Below are 18,160 nucleotides of genomic sequence, written 5' to 3'. Positions count from 1 at the left end.
AGCCCCCAGACGGCATAAAAACACTGGGTTCTAGCTGAGGACAGCCCCCAGACGGCATAAAAACACTGGGTTCTAGCTGAGGACAGCCCCCAGACGGCATAAAAACACTGGGTACTAGCTGAGGACAGCCCCCAGACGGCATAAAAACACTGGGTTCTAGCTGAGGACAGCCCCCAGACGGCATAAAAACACTGGGTTCTAGCTGAGGACAGCCCCCAGACGGCATAAAAACACTGGGTTCTAGCTGAGGACAGCCCCCAGACGGCATAAAAACACTGGGTTCTAGCTGAGGACAGCCCCCAGACGGCATAAAAACACTGGGTACTAGCTGAGGACAGCCCCCAGACAAAAACACTGGGTTCTAGCTGAGGACAGCCCCCAGACGGCATAAAAACACTGGGTACTAGCTGAGGACAGCCCCCAGACGGCATAAAAACACTGGGTTCTAGCTGAGCACAGCCCCCAGACGGCATAAAAACACTGGGTTCTAGCTGAGGACAGCCCCCAGACGGCATAAAAACACTGGGTACTAGCTAGGACTGCGTGATATCAAATTAATATGTTTTAGCACGATGTTCCAAGAATCGAGGTTGTCTTTTTAGTCTCATCCCATTCGCTCCTTTGGTGCACCTTTCCACTCGCACAGGGACACCAAGCCTCTCCACCTGCCACTCACAACAAATGACAAAAGAGATCTTCCTCTCTGACAACAAGCAGTTTCAACTCGCTATTTGCATTTATGGTTTGGTCCAACATATAAAAAGGATCCTGGAGATGCCTCCTCACTGTTGACATTGAGACTGGTGTTTTGTGGGTACTATTTAATGAAGCTGCCAGTTTCTCAAACCACACACTAAATGTACTTGTCCTCTTGCTCAGTAGTGCACCGGGGCCTCCCACTCCTCTTTCTATTCTGGTTAGAGACAGTTTGTGCTGTTCTGTGAAGGGAGTAGTACACAGCGTTGTACGATATCTTTGGTTTCTTACATTGAATAGCCTTCATTTCTCAGAACAAGAATAGACTGACGAGTATCAGGAGAAAGTGCTTTGTTTCTGGCCATTTAGAGCTTGTAATCAAACCTACAAATGCTGATGCTCCAGATACTCAAATAGTCTAAAGAAGGCCAGTTTTATTGCTTCTTTAATCAGCACAACAGTTTTCAGCTGTGTTAACATAATTGCAAAATGTTTTTATAATGATCAATTAGCCTTTTAAAATAATAAACTCGGATTAACTAACACAACGTGACATTGGAACACAGGAGTGATGGTTGCTGATAATGGACCTATTTGCCTATGTAAATATTCTATTAAATATGAGCCATTTCCAGCTACAATATCTACACTGTATGTGATCAATTTGATGTTATTTTAAAATGAACAAATAAAAGTGCTTTTCTTTCAAAAACAACAACATTTCTAAGTGACCCCAAACTTTTGAAATGTAATGCATTTCACTATACAGCCTTACCTATGGATTGTGGATCAATGACATGGGGTATCAATCTACTCAGTGACACCGAGAACATTAGCGTCATAGCTCTTATTGCAGGACTCTGAAACAACTTAATTGAGCCACATTTGTCAACCTGTGTATTTTACCATATTCCTGAGGAAAAACAATGCTGTGTGGATGTCGGAGTTTGATAACGCAGAGGACATTAGGAAAAAATACAGTGCCTTGCGAAAGTATTCGGCCCCCTTGAACTTTGCGACCTTTTGCCACATTTCAGGCTTCAAACATAAAGATATAAAACTGTATTCGGATGGGGCCACAGTGTCTCCTGACCCCTCCTGTCTCAGCCTCCAGTATTTATGCTGCAGTAGTTTATGTGTCGGGGGGCTGGGGTCAGTTTGTTATATCTGGAGTACTTCTCCTGTCCTATTCGGTGTCCTGTGTGAATCTAAGTGTGCGTTCTCTAATTTTCTCCTTCTCTCTTTCTTTCTCTCTCTCGGAGGACCCGAGCCCTAGGACCTGAGCTCCAGGACTACCTGACATGATGACTCCTTGCTGTCCCCAGTCCACCTGGCCATGCTGCTGTTCCAGTTTCAACTGACCTGAGCCCTAGGACCATGCCCCAGGACTACCTGACATGATGACTCCATGCTGTCCCCAGTCCACCTGGCCATGCTGCTGCTCCAGTTTCAACTTCCACCTGACTGTGCTGCTGCTCCAGTTTCAACTGTTCTGCCTTATTATTATTTGACCATGCTGGTCATTTATGAACATTTGAACATCTTGGCCATGTTCTGTTATAATCTCCACCCGGCACAGCCAGAAGAGGACTGGCCACCCCACATAGCCTGGTTCCTCTCTAGGTTTCTTCCTAGGTTTTGGCCTTTCTAGGGAGTTTTTCCTAGCCACCGTGCTTCTACACCTGCATTGCTTGCTGTTTGGGGTTTTAGGCTGGGTTTCTGTACAGCACTTTGAGATATCAGCTGATGTACGAAGGGCTATATAAATAAATTTGATTTGATTTGATTTGTATTTTTTTGTGAAGAATCAACAACAAGTGGAACACAATCATGAAGTGGAACGACATTTATTGGATATTTCAAACTTTTTTAACAAATCAAAAACTGAAAAATTTGGCGTGCAAAATTATTCAGCCCCCTTAAGTTAATACTTTGTAGCGCCACCTTTTGCTGCGATTACAGCTGTAAGTCGCTTGGGGTATCAGTTTTGCACATCGAGAGACTGACATTTTTTCCCATTCCTCCTTGCAAAACAGCTCGAGCTCAGTGAGGTTGGATGGAGAGCATTTGTGAACAGTTCTTTCCACAGATTCTCGATTGGATTCAGGTCTGGACTTTGACTTGGCCATTCTAACACCTGGATATGTTTATTTTTGAACCATTCCATTGTAGATTTTGCTTTATGTTTTGGATCATTGTCTTGTTGGAAGACAAATCTCCGTCCCAGTCTCAGGTCTTTTGCAGACTCCATCAGGTTTTCTTCCAGAATGGTTCTGTATTTGGCTCCATCCATCTTCCCATCAATTTTAACCATCTTCCCTGTCCCTGCTGAAGAAAAGCAGGCCCACACCATGATGCTGCCACCACCATGTTTGACAGTGGGGATGGTGTGTTCAGGGTGATGAGCTGTGTTGCTTTTACGCCAAACATAACATTTTGCATTGTTGCCAAAACGTTCCATTTTGGTTTCATCTGACCAGAGCACCTTCTTCCACATGTTTGGTGTGTCTCCCAGGTGGCTTGTGGCAAACTTTAAACAACACTTTTTATGGATATCTTTAAGAAATGGCTTTATTCTTGCCACTCTTCCATAAAGGCCAGATTTGTGCAATATACGACTGATTGTTGTCCTATGGACAGAGTCTCCCACCTCAGCTGTAGATCTCTGCAGTTCATCCAGAGTGATCATGGGCCTCTTGGCTGCATCTCTGATCAGTCTTCTCCTTGTATGAGCTGAAAGTTTAGAGGGACGGCCAGGTCTTGGTAGATTTGCAGTGGTCTGATACTCCTTCCATTTCAATATTATCGCTTGCACAGTGCTCCTTGGGATGTTTAAAGCTTGGGAAATCTTTTTGTATCCAAATCCGGCTTTAAACTTCTTCACAACAGTATCTCGGACCTGCCTGGTGTGTTCCTTGTTCTTCATGATGCTCTCTGCGCTTTTAACGGACCTCTGAGACTATCACAGTGCAGGTGCATTTATACGGAGACTTGATTACACACAGGTGGATTGTATTTATCATCATTAGTCATTTAGGTCAACATTGGATCATTCAGAGATCCTCACTGAACTTCTGGAGAGAGTTTGCTGCACTGAAAGTAAAGGGGCTGAATAATTTTGCACGCCAAATTTTTCAGTTTTTGATTTGTTAAAAAAGTTTGAAATATCCAATAAATGTCGTTCCACTTCATGATTGTGTCCCACTTGTTGTTGATTCTTCACAAAAAAATACAGTTTTATATCTTTATGTTTGAAGCCTGAAATGTGGCAAAAGGTCGCAAAGTTCAAGGGGGCCGAATACTTTCGCAAGGCACTGTATATTGGGTATTGAGTAGACTGTTAGCCCATTTCTTAGATAAAGCTGTACTGTGCATTATGAATAATAGGCTGACTGGGGAGGGGATTTCACAGTCACACGATAAGAGCTACAACGCTAATATTTGCGGAAACTCTTCATAGTGGTGTTCTGTGAGTGTCACCAAGTAGACTGATACCCCATTTCATTGTGTCACATTCCAACGTTGTTTAACATGATATAGTCTAAATATGGCATGATTCCACCAATTGTAACCTTCTGCATCACCTCTAAAAAAAATTTAGGTGGTTTGCCTTCAAAATAAAAGTACAAATTCCACTATTGTGCCAAATCCTTATTGTGGCTAGCTTCACAACATAACTCGGTCTGGTCGGGCATCACTAGCCAAATGAAGCTAGCTGGCTGCTTATAACGTTAGCTTTGGGCAACAGGGTTAAGTAGCTGGCTAGCTATTTATTGTCATGAGCTGAATTTCAATAACCCATTGAAATCACTTAGAATGTATGTGTTGTCACCCATGGGTCACACTACTCATTGTATTATTCAAATAAATAAATAAAAATACGGTAATTTATGTAAGTGATGAGATACTTTTGCCAATATCATCCAACCCTACCTAGATGTACATAGGTATTTTTTGGAAAAAGCAACAGGGCAGTGTGGTGCCAGGACTACAAACTCTCCCTCAATGTGAGCAAGACAATGGAGATAATTGAGGACTACAGGAAAAAGGGAGGGCCGAACACACCCCCATTTGCATCGATGGGGCTGTAGTGGAGCGAGTCGAGAGTTAAGTTCCTTGGTGTCCACATCAACTATCACAGTCCAAACACACCAAGAAAGTCATGAGGGCACGACAACACCTTTTCCCACCCTCAGGAGACTAGGGTAGTGTGTACGGCCCAGTACGTCACTGGGGTCAAGCTTCCTGACATCCAGGACCCGTAAAAAGTTTGGACACACCTACTCATTCGAGGGTTTCTTTATTTTTACAATTTTCTACATTGTAGAATGGTGAAGACAAAACTATGAAATAACACAGGGAATCATCAAAAATCACCAAAAAAATATATTATAATAATTATGAGATTCTCCAAAGTAGTCACCCTTTGCCTTGATGACTGCCAAGCGTGTTCAAAGCTCTCTCAACCAGCTTCATGAGGTAGTCACCTGGAATGCATTTCAATTAACAGGTGTGCCTTGTTAAAAGTTCATTTGTGGAATGTCTTTCCTTCTTAAGCCAATCAGTTGTGTTGTGACAAGGTAGGGGTGATATACAGAAGATGGTCTTTTACCAAATAGGGCTAAGTCCATATTATGGCAAGAACAGCTCAAATAAGCAAAGAGGGAAAAAAATAAAAACAGTCCATCATGACTTTAAGACATGAAGGTCAGTCAGTGCGGAACATTAAGAACTTTGAAAGTTTCTACAAGTGCAGTCGCAAAAATCATAAAGCTCCATGATGAAACTGGCTCTCAGGAGGACCACCACAGGAAAGGAAGACCCAGAGTTACCTCTGCTGCAGATGATAAATTCATTAGACTTACCAGCCTCAGAAATTGCAGAGTTCAAATCACATCAACTGTTCAGAAGAGACTGCGTGAATCAGGCCTTCATGGTCGAATTTCTGCAAAGAAACCACTACTAAAAGGACACCAATAAGAGACTTGCTTGGGCCAAGAAACATGAGCAATTAACATTAGACCGGTGGAAATTGAGATTATTGGTTCTAACCGCCATGTCTGTGAGACGCAGAGTAGGTGAACGGATGATCACCGCATGTGTGGTTCCCACCATGAAGGAGGAGGTGTGATGGTGCTTTGCTGGTGACACGGTCAGTGATTCATTTAGAATTCAAGGCACACTTAACCAGCATGGCTACCACAGCATTTTGCAGCGAAACGCCATCCCATCTGGTTTGCGCTTAGTGGGACTATTATTTGTTTTTCAATAGGACAATGGCCCAACACACCTCCAGGCTGTATAAGGGTTATTTGACCAAGAAGGAGAGTAATGAGTCCTGCATCAGATGACCTGGCCTCCACAATCACGCAAACTCAACCCATTTGAAATGGTTTGGGATGAGTCGGACTGCAGAGTGAAGGAAAAGCAACCAACAAGTGCTCAGCATGTGGGAACTCCTTCAAGACTGTTGGAAAAGCATTCCAGGTGAAGCTGGTTGGGAGAATGCCAAGAGTGTGCAAAGCTGTCAAGGCAAAGGGTGGCTACTTTGAAGAATCTCAAATATATTTTGATTGGTTCAACACTTTTTGGTTGCTACATGATTCCATGTGTTATGTCATAGTTGATGTCTTCACTATTATTCTACAATGTAGAAAATAGTAAAAAATAAAGCTAAACCCTTGAATGAGTAGGTGTATCCAAACTTGACTGGTACTGTATATACTCGACTAGGTAGTGTTAAAGGAAGGCCCCTCCAAGTCATAGACTTCTCTCTGCTACCACACGGCAAGCGGTACTGGAGCACCAAGTCTAGGTCCAAAAGGCTCCTTAACAGCTTCTACCCCCAAGCCATAAGACTGGTGAACAGCTAACATAATATTTGCAATGATTTGTTTTTAATACTGCTGCTACTCGCTGTTTATCAACTACGCAGTCACGTAACCCCTACCTACATGTACAAATTACCTCGACTAACCTGTTCCATCGCACAGTGACGCAGTACCGGTACCCCCTGCATATAGCCTCAATATTATTCTATTGTGTTATTTTACTAAATATAAACTATTTTCTTAACTGAACTGCAGGTTAAGGGCTTGTAAGTAAGCATTTCACATTAAGGTCTATACCCGTTGTAGTCTGTGCATGTGACAAATAAAATTTGATAAACTTGTATGCATTTCACTACTAAATGTTTGCTATCAGATATCCTATAAAATGGCTTTCTGCCAGAAGTCCAAGAGCTCTGGATGAGTTCTGTTCAGTTGCCATTCCCCTCCCTTCAAATCAAATTTTATTGGTCACATACTTAGCAGATGTTATTGCTGGTGTAGTGAAAAGCTTGTAGTGTAGCAAAATGCTTTCCCCCCCTATGCTCCGTGTACACCTGCTGCTCTTCATTCAGAAAAGCATGCGTCACAACTTTTGTTCACTTTTCTCGTAAAATGACATTCAGTAGCTACTAGCTATGCTTGTATACAGTGGGGCAAAAAAGTATTTAGTCAGCCACCAATTGTGCAAGTTCTCCCACTTAAAAATGAGAGAGGCCTGTAATTTTCATCATAGGTACACTTCAACTATGACAGACGAAATGAGGGGGGGAAAAAAAATCCAGAAAATCACATTGTAGGATTTTTAATTAATTTATTTGCAAATTATGGTGGAAAAAGAGTATTTGGTCACCTACAAACAAGCAAGATTTCTGACTCTCACAGACCTGTAACAACTTCTTTAAGAGGCTCCTCTGTCCTCCACTCGTTACCTGTATTAACGGCACCTGTTTGAACTTGTTATCAGTATAAAAGACACCTGTCCACAACCTCAAACAGTCACACTCCAAACTCCACCACGGCCAAGACCAAAGAGCTGTCAAAAGGACACCAGAAACAAAATTGTAGACCTGCACCAGGCTGGGAAGACAATCTGCAATAGGTAAGCAGCTTGGTTTGAAGAAATCAACTGTGGGAGCAATTATTAGGAAATGGAAGACATACAAGACCACTGACAATCTCCCTCGATCTGGGGCTCCACGCAAGATCTCACCCCGTGGGGTCAAAATGATCACAAGAACGGTGAGCAAAAATCCCAGAACCACACGGGGGGACCTAGTGAATGACCTGCAGAGAGCTGGAACCAAAGTAACAAAGCCTACCATCAGGAACACACTACGCCACCAGGGACTCAAATCCTGCAGTGCCAGACGTGACCTCTGCTTAAGCCAGTACATGTCCAGGCCCGTTTGAAGTTTGCTAGAGAGCATTTGGATGATCCAGAAGAAGATTGGGAGAATGTCATATGGTCAGATGAAACCAAAATATAACTTTTTGGTAAAAACGCAACCGTTTGGAGGACAAAGAATGCCGAGTTGCATCCAAAGAACACCATACCTACTGTGAAGCATGGGGGTGGAAACATCATGCTTTGGGGTTGTTTTTCTGCAAAGGGACCAGGATGACTGATCCGTGTAAAGGAAAGAATGAATGGGGCCATGTATCGTGAGATTGAGTGAAAACCTCCTTCCATCAGCAAGGGCATTGAAGATGAAACGTGGCTGGGTCTTTCAGCAAATCAAATCAAATTTTATTTGTCACATACACATGGTTAGCAGATGTTAATGCGAGTGTAGCGAAATGCTTGTGCTTCTAGTTCCGACAATGCAGTAATAACGAGCAAGTAATCTAACTAACAATTCCAAAAAAAACTACTGTCATACACAGTGTAAGGGGATAAAGAATATGTACATAAGGATATATGAATGAGTGATGGTACAGAGCAGCATAGGCAAGATACAGTAGATGATATCGAGTACAGTATATACATATGAGATAAGTATGTAAACCAAGTGGCATAGTTAAAGTGGCTAGTGATACATGTATTACATAAGGATGCAGTCGATGATATAGAGTACAGTATCAACGTATGCATATGAGATGAACAATGTAGGGTAAGTAACATTATATAAGGTAGCATTGTTTAAAGTGGCTAGTGATATATTTACATCATTTCCCATCGATTCCCATGATTAAAGTGGCTGGAGTAGAGTCAGTGTCATTGACAGTGTGTTGGCAGTAGCCACTCAATGTTAGTGGTGGCTGTTTAACAGTCTGATGGCCTTGAGATAGAAGCTGTTTTTCAGTCTCTCGGTCCCAGCTTTGATGCACCTGTACTGACCTCGCCTTCTGGATGGCAGCGGGGTGAACAGGCAGTGGCTCGGGTGGTTGATGTCCTTGATGATCTTTATGGCCTTCCTGTAGCATCGGGTGGTGTAGGTGTCCTGGAGGGCAGGTAGTTTGCCCCCGGTGATGCGTTGTGCAGACCTCACTACCCTCTGGAGAGCCTTACGGTTGAGGGCGGTGCAGTTGCCATACCAGGCGGTGATACAGCCCGCCAGGATGCTCTCGATTGTGCATCTGTAGAAGTTTGTGAGTGCTTTTGGTGACAAGCCAAATTTCTTCAGCCTCCTGAGGTTGAAGAGGCGCTGCTGCGCCTTCCTCACGATGCTGTCTGTGTGAGTGGACCAATTCAGTTTGTCTGTGATGTGTATGCCGAGGAACTTAAAACTTGCTACCCTCTCCACTACTGTTCCATCGATGTGGATGGGGGTGTTCCCTCTGCTGTTTCCTGAAGTCCACAATCATCTCCTTAGTTTTGTTGACGTTGAGTGTGAGGTTATTTTCCTGACACCACACTCCGAGGGCCCTCACCTCCTCCCTGTAGGCCGTCTCGTCGTTGTTGGTAATCAAGCCTACCACTGTTGTGTCGTCCGCAAACTTGATGATTGAGTTGGAGGCGTGCATGGCCACGCAGTCGTGGGTGAACAGGGAGTACAGGAGAGGGCTCAGAACGCACCCTTGTGGGGCCCCAGTGTTGAGGATCAGCGGGGAGGAGATGTTGTTGCCTACCCTCACCACCTGGGGGCGGCCCGTCAGGAAGTCCAGTACCCAGTTGCACAGGGCGGGGTCGAGACCCAGGGTCTCGAGCTTGATGACGAGCTTGGAGGGTACTATGGTGTTGAATGCCGAGCTGTAGTCGATGAACAGCATTCTCACATAGGTATTCCTCTTGTCCAGATGGGTTAGGGCAGTGTGCAGTGTGGTTGAGATTGCATCGTCTGTGGACCTATTTGGGCGGTAAGCAAATTGGAGTGGGTCAAGGGTGTCAGGTAGGGTGGAGGTGATATGGTCCTTGACTAGTCTCTCAAAGCACTTCATGATGACGGATGTGAGTGCTACGGGGCGGTAGTCGTTTAGCTCAGTTACCTTAGCTTTCTTGGGAACAGGAACAATGGTGGCCCTCTTGAAGCATGTGGGAACAGCAGACTGGTATAGGGATTGATTGAATATGTCCGTAAACACACCGGCCAGCTGGTCTGCGCATGCTCTGAGGGCGCGGCTGGGGATGCCGTCTGGGCCTGCAGCCTTGCGAGGGTTAACACGTTTAAATGTCTTACTCACTTCGGCTGCAGTGAAGGAGAGACCGCATGTTTCCGTTGCAGGCCGTGTCAGTGGCACTGTATTGTCCTCAAAGCGGGCAAAAAGTTATTTAGTCTGCCTGGGAGCAAGACATCCTGGTCCGTGACTGGGCTGGGTTTCTTCCTGTAGTCCGTGATTGACTGTAGACCCTGCCACATACCTCTTGTGTCTGAGCCGTTGAATTGAGATTCTACTTTGTCTCTGTACTGGCGCTTAGCTTGTTTGATAGCCTTGCGGAGGGAATAGCTGCACTGTTTGTATTCAGCCATGTTACCAGACACCTTGCCCTGATTAAAAGCAGTGGTTCGTGCCTTCAGTTTCACACGAATGCTGCCATCAATCCACGGTTTCTGGTTAGGGAATGTTTTAATCGTTGCTATGGGAACGACATCTTCAACGCACATTCTAATGAACTCGCACACCGTATCAGCGTATTCGTCAATGTTGTTGTCTGACGCAATACGAAACATCTCCCAGTCCACGTGATGGAAGCAGTCTTGGAGTGTGGAGTCAGCTTGGTCGGACCAGCGTTGGACAGACCTCAGCGTGGGAGCTTCTTGTTTTAGTTTCTGTCTGTAGGCAGGGATCAACAAAATGGAGTCGTGGTCAGCTTTTCCGAAAGGGGGCGGGGCAGGGCCTTATATGCGTCGCGGAAGTTAGAGTAACAATGATCCAGGGTCTTTCCACCCCTGGTTGCGCAATCGATATGCTGATAAAATTTAGGGAGTCTTGTTTTCAGATTAGCCTTGTTAAAATCCCCAGCTACAATGAATGCAGCCTCCGGATAAATCGTTTCCAGTTTGCAGAGAGTTAAATAAAGTTCGTTCAGAGCCATCGATGTGTCTGCTTGGGGGGGATATATACGGCTGTGATGATAATCGAAGAGAATTCTCTTGGTAGATAATGCAGTCTACATTTGATTGTGAGGAATTCTAAATCAGGTGAACAGAAGGATTTGAGTTCCTGTATGTTTCTTTCATCACACCATGTCACGTTGGCCATAAGACATACGCCCCCGCCCCTCTTCTTACCAGAAAGATGTTTGTTTCTGTCGGCGCGATGCGTGGAGAAACCCGCTGGCTGCACCGCTTCGGATTGCGTCTCTCCAGTTAGCCATGTTTCCGTGAAGCAGAGAACGTTACAGTCTCTGATGTCCCTCTGGAATGCTACCCTTGCTCGGATTTCATCAACCTTGTTGTCAAGAGACTGGACATTGGCAAGAAGAATGCTAGGGAGTGGTGCACGATGTGCCCGTCTCCGGAGTCTGACCAGAAGACCGCTTCGTTTCCCTCTTTTTCTGAGTCGTTTTTTTTTTTTGTCGCTGCATGTGATCCACTCGGTTACACTGGTTGTGAGGCAGAACACAGGATCCGCGTCGCGAAAAACATATTCTTGGTCGTACTGATGGTGAGTTGACGCTGATCTTATATTCAGTAGTTCTTGTCGGCTGTATGTAAAGAAACCTAAGATGACCTGGGGTACTAGTGTAAGAAATAACACGTAAAAAAACAAAAAACTGCATAGTTTCCTAGGAACGCGAAGCGAGGCGGCCATCTCTGTCGGCGCCGGAAGTACACACATGACAATGATCCCAAACACACCGCCCGGGCAACGAAGGAGTGGCTTCGTAAGAAGCATTTCAAGGTCCTGGAGTGGCCTAGCCAGTCTCCAGATCTCAACCCCATAGAAAATCTTTGGAGGGAGTTGAAAGTCCGTGTTGCCCAGCAACAGACCCAAAACATCACTGCTCTAGAGGAGACCTGAATGGAGGAATGGGCCAAAATACCAGCAACAGTGTGTGAAAACCTTGTGAAGACTTACAGAAAACATTTGAGCTCTGTCATTGCCAACAAAGGGTATACAACTAAGTATTTGGTCAATAACAAAAGTTTATTTTCCACCATAATTTGCAAATAAATTCATTAAAAATCCTGCAATGTGATTGTCTGGATTTTTTTTTCTCATTTTGTCTGTAGTAGTTGAAGTGTACCTATGATAAATTACAGGCCTCATCTTTTTAAGTAGGAGAACTTGCACAATTGGTGGCTGACTAAATACTTTTTTGCCCCACTGTAACTGTGTGCTGGATTTGCAATACATTTGTTTATTTCCACTCATTGCATATAGCTAACAGCGTCTGTGATTTAGCCATTACTGGTAATAGACGGCCAAAGGGCTTTTTTTATTAACTTGTCCATGTTAGTGTTTTTAGCACCCCTTCAAATCACATTGTATTTGTCACATACACATGGTTAGCAAATGTTAATGTGAGTGTAGCGAAATGCTTGTGCTTCTGGTTCCGACAGTGCAGTAATAACCAACGAGTAATCTATCCTAACAATTCCACAACAACTACCTTATACACACACAAGTGTAAAGGGATGAAGAATATGTACATAAAAACATATGAATGGGTGATGGTACAGAACGGCATAGGCAAGATGCAGTAGATGGTATCGAGTACAGTATATACATATGAGATGAGTAATGTAGGTTATGTAAACCCTACATTACTCATCTCATATGTATATTTATAATACAGTAAATCCCAGGATGGCAGATGAACAGAATTCAATGTAAAAAATTGGGGGGGAGGAAATATAATTGGGATTTTTCAGATTATTTTCTTTCTCTCTACATTGTTGGGAAGGGTCCGTAAATAAACATTTCACTGTTATACTTCATAAACGGGTGTAGACTGACAAATAAAATGCATCTTATCCAGGTAGGCCACTTGATTTCAGCATCTAAACAACATGAACAGGCCATGTTGTTAAAACACTTGGAGGGGGTCTTAGAGTTGAAGGCTTATATATAGCAGTTATTTAAAAAAATAACAAGCCCCAAATTCATTTGATTATTCCCAACTGCTTGAAATGCAGTGTATTCATCTTTAATTGTGCAACTAAGCTTATTTACAGAAAAATAATAATCATAATAAAATCATAAACTGCCACTAAGTTAAAAAAAATAAAAGGGAGATGTGATTTTTAGTCCAGCTCACCCAGCCCTAGCTGAGACAGACAGCACGTCAAACTATGGAGGAAGCCAGCAGTATGCCAATCAATTCTGGAATATCAGCCACAAACAGTGTCTGTAAACTGAGCACTAAAAGCAGCTGGAGTCAGCAGAGCTTCATGAAGTGAAAACGTCCTAAGAGTTATACCCTTGCGGTGCAATGCTGTAATACGCCATGGCACATTCCAGTAAGGCAATGCTAAAGCCATAAACCTGGACTTTACTGCAATGCAGGTTGCTGCATGTGTGTGCCAGCTACTGCTTACACAAAGCCAGATTGAGTCTACCTACTAACACTGGTTTATGGGGGGACACTCCACTCCAGTGTCAGAGGTCATTAGGTGGGTTTAGAAGGGTTCACTGGCCTGTGAAGGAGAGGTGCACTGGGTATCTGGGATCAGCTCATCCTACACAAACCCATTGGTCAAAATAACTTTGATCAGTTTCTAGGCCATAGAGGCAGTTTCATGCTACTATAGGCCAGGCAGGGCAGGTCATGTTGTTCCAGTAGAACACTTCCAGACACGTGGTGAGAGCACTGCAGACAGCAGCCAGACATAGTCAACCAGGGCTTTTTACTCTGGAGAACTGTCACAAAGTCATTGAAAATATTTGTATAGGGAGAGGTTTAGAATGGGGTTGCAAATGTGCTCTGTGTTGAGCCATATCTACGCAAGATCAGAGATGGGGGGGGATTCATAGGCAGGAAGTGGCTCAGGCATTGAAACACCTGTAGTATGTGAGGTGAATCAAGGTAGAAATTGAATTATTCAAAACCTCCATTCCAACACCAATGTTTCTAGAATGTGTTAGTGTCAGTCAACTTAGTCTATACCTGGCCAAATAAGAGACTTGTATGGTTTGTTAAGGTCCTTTCTTTCCTACTATAGAGGAGCTCCTGAAGTTAGGTCCTACACTCCTCCAGGGATAGAGAGAGATGACAGTTAATTGAGTTTAGACCCAAACCTTTCCAGTTGAATGCCTTGATCAGGTGAGTACAGCATTTCAACAAAAGCTGACAAGGAACCACAAGCAGAAGAGTCATGTGAAGACAAATCTAATGAAAAAAAGGACAGACCACGTACTAGTCCTATAAGGTCTACACGCATTCAGATAACCTTCATGAGAATAGTCCGTGTGGCACGTCGGGGGTTAAAGTCCTGTGGTTGTGAAAGAATAGCAGCAAGACTTAACAGCTCCTTCGGCATTCTTACCACATCCTGAAACTACGTCAATCCAGCCACGCACACCACTACGTCAAAACCTTATCGCTTCAGTTAAGATCAACGCGTGTGCTCATGATGTGATCCCCTCCGCCTGCAGAAAAACAAGTGGTGCTATCTCGTCCTGTTGCGTAGCACGCTGGCTCATATTTGCCAAATCTCCTTTTTCCTGTCGTAAATCTGCATGGGACTAACCGCTGCAACTCATCAATACTGTGTTTCTGTTTACATATTGACTTTTATATCTCGGATACACACAACAAGACAAATCTCAATTGGCTCTGTGGCCTGGCCTTATCAGTGGAGAGGTGTGTGTTTCAGTTATCAATCAATGCACCAGGCACATGGTACTGACAGCTGCACTCTTCCCTGCATTGGCCTGGCTCTCTGGATGTAAACATCAACTCAGGAGTCAGATGAGGCAATACTGCCTGCCTCTGTGCGTCACACACACCCACTTCCTCTCAATGTTCGGTTGGCGACCTAGCCATTGGCCACTCCGCCGTCTAGGCCAGAAAAAAAAAACCCTGGAAGCCCTACAGACAAACCAGCTGCGGCCTTTGGCCATTATTCTCTACTAGAGCATATTTTACACCCATCCACATGCAGACAGCGAGCACAAAAATGCACTTCTCTGATGTCATCTTTTCTTAAACCCTACACTTTCACCCTCTGTTTACAAGAGGAAATGTCTTCATCAGAGAGCAAGAGGGCCTGAAACTCTGGCCTTCTGGGAGTTTGGCGGAGAGCCAAACCACTACCCTCAGGCACATGTTGAACCTGCTCCCTCAGTAATGCTAGCTCTAGCCCGTCCCCTGTCCCCGCTTAAACAAACACCAGGAAGCGAGCACACTGGAACCAGAACACAGCAGTGACCACAGAGGAAAAGACTCACCCTTATGGCCACACAGAAGGAGAGAAATGATGTTTAGAGAGGGACAGTAGTCACTCCATGGCAAGTAGTGTGTGTGGAAAAAACCCATATAGCAAACACGTCTCCATTCCATACCCTGGTGTCCAACTACAGTGGGAAGGTCTTCACTTCTGCACCCATTCTCATCTGCTGCACAAACCAAAACCTGATGCAAATCATTGTTTCAAAAGAACCCCACTTAACACTACAAAGCCTGTGGCTCGTTGCAAGTGAGCCGTTTCTCCCAACAAAAGGGCCAAAAGAAGAATAATTTAAACACAGCCCACCAATTACAAATGAACTGTGGCACACTCAAGAGAAACAAGAGGCAAACACGACCCAGGAGCACAATGGTTCCTACAGTGTTTGTACACAGTGTGATTGTACTACAGGTTTCGCATGGGTGCATAAACCTAGAACGAGCGTTCCCCGTTCAAAACAACGTTCCATAGTGCAACATGGCAGCCATTTGGAATATTCAATAAACTGATGATCATCGCATCAGAAAACTAAGCAGTACTTTAAGCATCCAATTCTATGCCAGGACATTGATAGCCTTTGACAGAGAGGGGCTGTATATCTGTTGTTGAGTGGAGGGTAATTGTGTGGATATTTGAAAGCAGACACAGGGGTGATTATGTGATGTGGAGCAGTGGGCTTGACAAAAGACTAATGGATATCCCACCGAAGAGGGACGCGGCTCGCACACGCACAGATCTCACTGCCTGGTTAATGTGTTCGGTATACAATGACATGTGAGCGTCGGACACGAGTTATTCACCCCTGATTTAACATACAATTACTCTGTAGGATGGCTAACTATCAACTACCAAACACGTGAGTCGATGTCCTCATCATTTGGTGATTGTGTTAGTTAAGGTTATCAGTTCCCGCTCATATCATTGTTTCCTTGCGCCAAAGTTTCCTTAACAAAATACTGTAACTCATGGGCCTAAGCTACATTGCACAACTATGCCATGAATAGGCCTACTATACAACGTGATGAGAAATCAAGGAGTAGCCAATGTGGCTCACCTATTTAACGAGAGTCTGTTAAATGTGTCTAGACTGGAACACACTAGATCGAATACAAAACAAAAGTATCCAGGCAGCACGTTCCTTGGTGCACAAAGTAACAAGTAGACAGCTGTTGCAACTAACACTTGAAGGCGTTGCAACAATTCAGACAATGTAGCGTAACAATACATTGAGTTGAAGAGTGACTGCATTTAACCACATTGAACATTTTTACTGATCATTTTGTAGTTTCAGAGTGACATTGCAAATCGATAGGCTACCACCTGCAGGATTCCCATAGCACTCATATGAATCTGAAAGAAGCGATCCGATAGTTAGTTATTAGGTGGTGCATGAGACGTCATCAAATTGATTATGTAGTGTCATTATGGAGAGCCGAGACAGTTCATTTGAAACCGATCCAGTTGAAGTAATGAGGCATTACCTGTGACAGCTGCCTTGGATCAGGAGCGCCGAAGAGAGACGAGCTGGAGCTGAAACTGATGGCTCCTCTCCGGCTGAGGACATGCTTAGGAACCGGCCTGTCTAGAGGCAAAACCGGCAGCTGATAACATACTTCCATTGAACAAAGTCAGAGTTGGATCCAGATAAAAAAACGAATAAAAATCAGTTAAAATGGGAAATGAATTGATCAAATGGAAAGTAAAATGCAGGAAAATAAGAGGGTTGATTGTAGAGCGGTATTCCTCTTTTATTATGTGGAGGGAATCCGTTGTAATACTTCAGCAGTGAAGAAAGCTACTTATCTTTGTTCTAGGCGACTTTAAACTTGCCAAAATCGCCGTCATTAATACATTGCCTATGCCGCTAGTCTCGTTTGTTCCCATTCTAACCGGGGATGTTATTCATGCTGCTACTTAGCACCTTTTTCTACACAGATTTGGGCCCTCAAAGGACGAGGCCTCTATATTTTCTCTATCTTCATAAAAACGTTTCCTCATTGTCTTCTCCAAAACTCGTCTCAGACGTGCTTCGTCGTGATATGGCTCCGCATTGTCTCCAAATCAAAACAAAAAGGCAAGACCACTTTAAAAAAAACAGCTGCCGATGTACATCACTAGTGGGTGAAGTGAAAGGAATCATACGAGGAACATATTGGAGCAGTGGTTCGGTGGTATTCATTCAAGATTTTCGGTGCGAGAAGAAACTATCAATATCTATCTTTTTTTCCTCAATGCAAGGATAAATAGCACCCGTGATTCACCACACATCGGTCTCACTCAATGCAGCACTGTGTGATTTCAAAAGAAAGTGGCTGGCTCAAGGGGAAACCCGACGTCCATCTCACCTAAACCCGTCGTCCGGGAAAAATATTGGCACATCAAACAAAAATAAACTGCAACGAAAAATGTGAACCAAGGTAAATTGATTTCCTTTAACTACCTAGCTACCTTTCTAAACATGAGGCTTCTCTCGAACACACCACCTGCCAGAGATGGAGCTGCTGGAGAGAAAACAAGACGCCCTTGTCCAAGTTATCCAATTGCAGCATGGCTACCAGTGTCACATCTATAGTGATTGGACAATGGCGTATATTTTGTTTGCAACAAGCCACACTATTGGCTACATGTCCAGGGCGATCCCCAATACGGATTTGAGCAGTCGTACACCGACGGCGCAGACCTCCACAAGGGTATTCCACCACAATGGGGTTTGCCCTAGAGAGGTCCACATCATTGCCTGTGATTACCTTTCTTGCATGAGTCACCCAGTTGTACTTGAGAAGTAGTACTCAACAGTTTTCAATGTGAGGCTATGGTGGAATTTAGTGGAATACTCTTCAAAAAAAAATTATGATCTGT

The 18,160-nt window shown here is 44.1% G+C and overlaps 1 protein-coding gene across 3 annotated transcripts in view; it reads right to left on the bottom strand.

The window, feature by feature from the left end:
* The window catches only part of LOC112227716 (high affinity cAMP-specific 3',5'-cyclic phosphodiesterase 7A-like), a 33,100-nt gene extending 15,292 nt beyond the window's left edge, over window positions 1-17,808 (bottom strand). For all 3 annotated transcript variants that reach the window (XM_024392546.2, XM_024392547.2, XM_024392548.2), the window contains exon 1: window positions 16,783-17,808. In XM_024392546.2, coding sequence (XP_024248314.1) covers window positions 16,783-16,920 — 138 coding nt within the window. In that variant the 5' untranslated portion in view covers window positions 16,921-17,808. The remainder of the gene's footprint in view (window positions 1-16,782) is intronic.
* Between the last annotated feature and the right edge of the window lie 352 nt (window positions 17,809-18,160).

Source organism: Oncorhynchus tshawytscha, linkage group LG29, assembly GCF_018296145.1.
Source record: "Oncorhynchus tshawytscha isolate Ot180627B linkage group LG29, Otsh_v2.0, whole genome shotgun sequence".
Classification (NCBI taxonomy): Eukaryota; Metazoa; Chordata; class Actinopteri; order Salmoniformes; family Salmonidae; genus Oncorhynchus; species Oncorhynchus tshawytscha.
The sequence above is the reverse complement of the archived record's forward strand: the minus strand, read 5'-3'. Positions and strand labels throughout refer to the sequence as shown.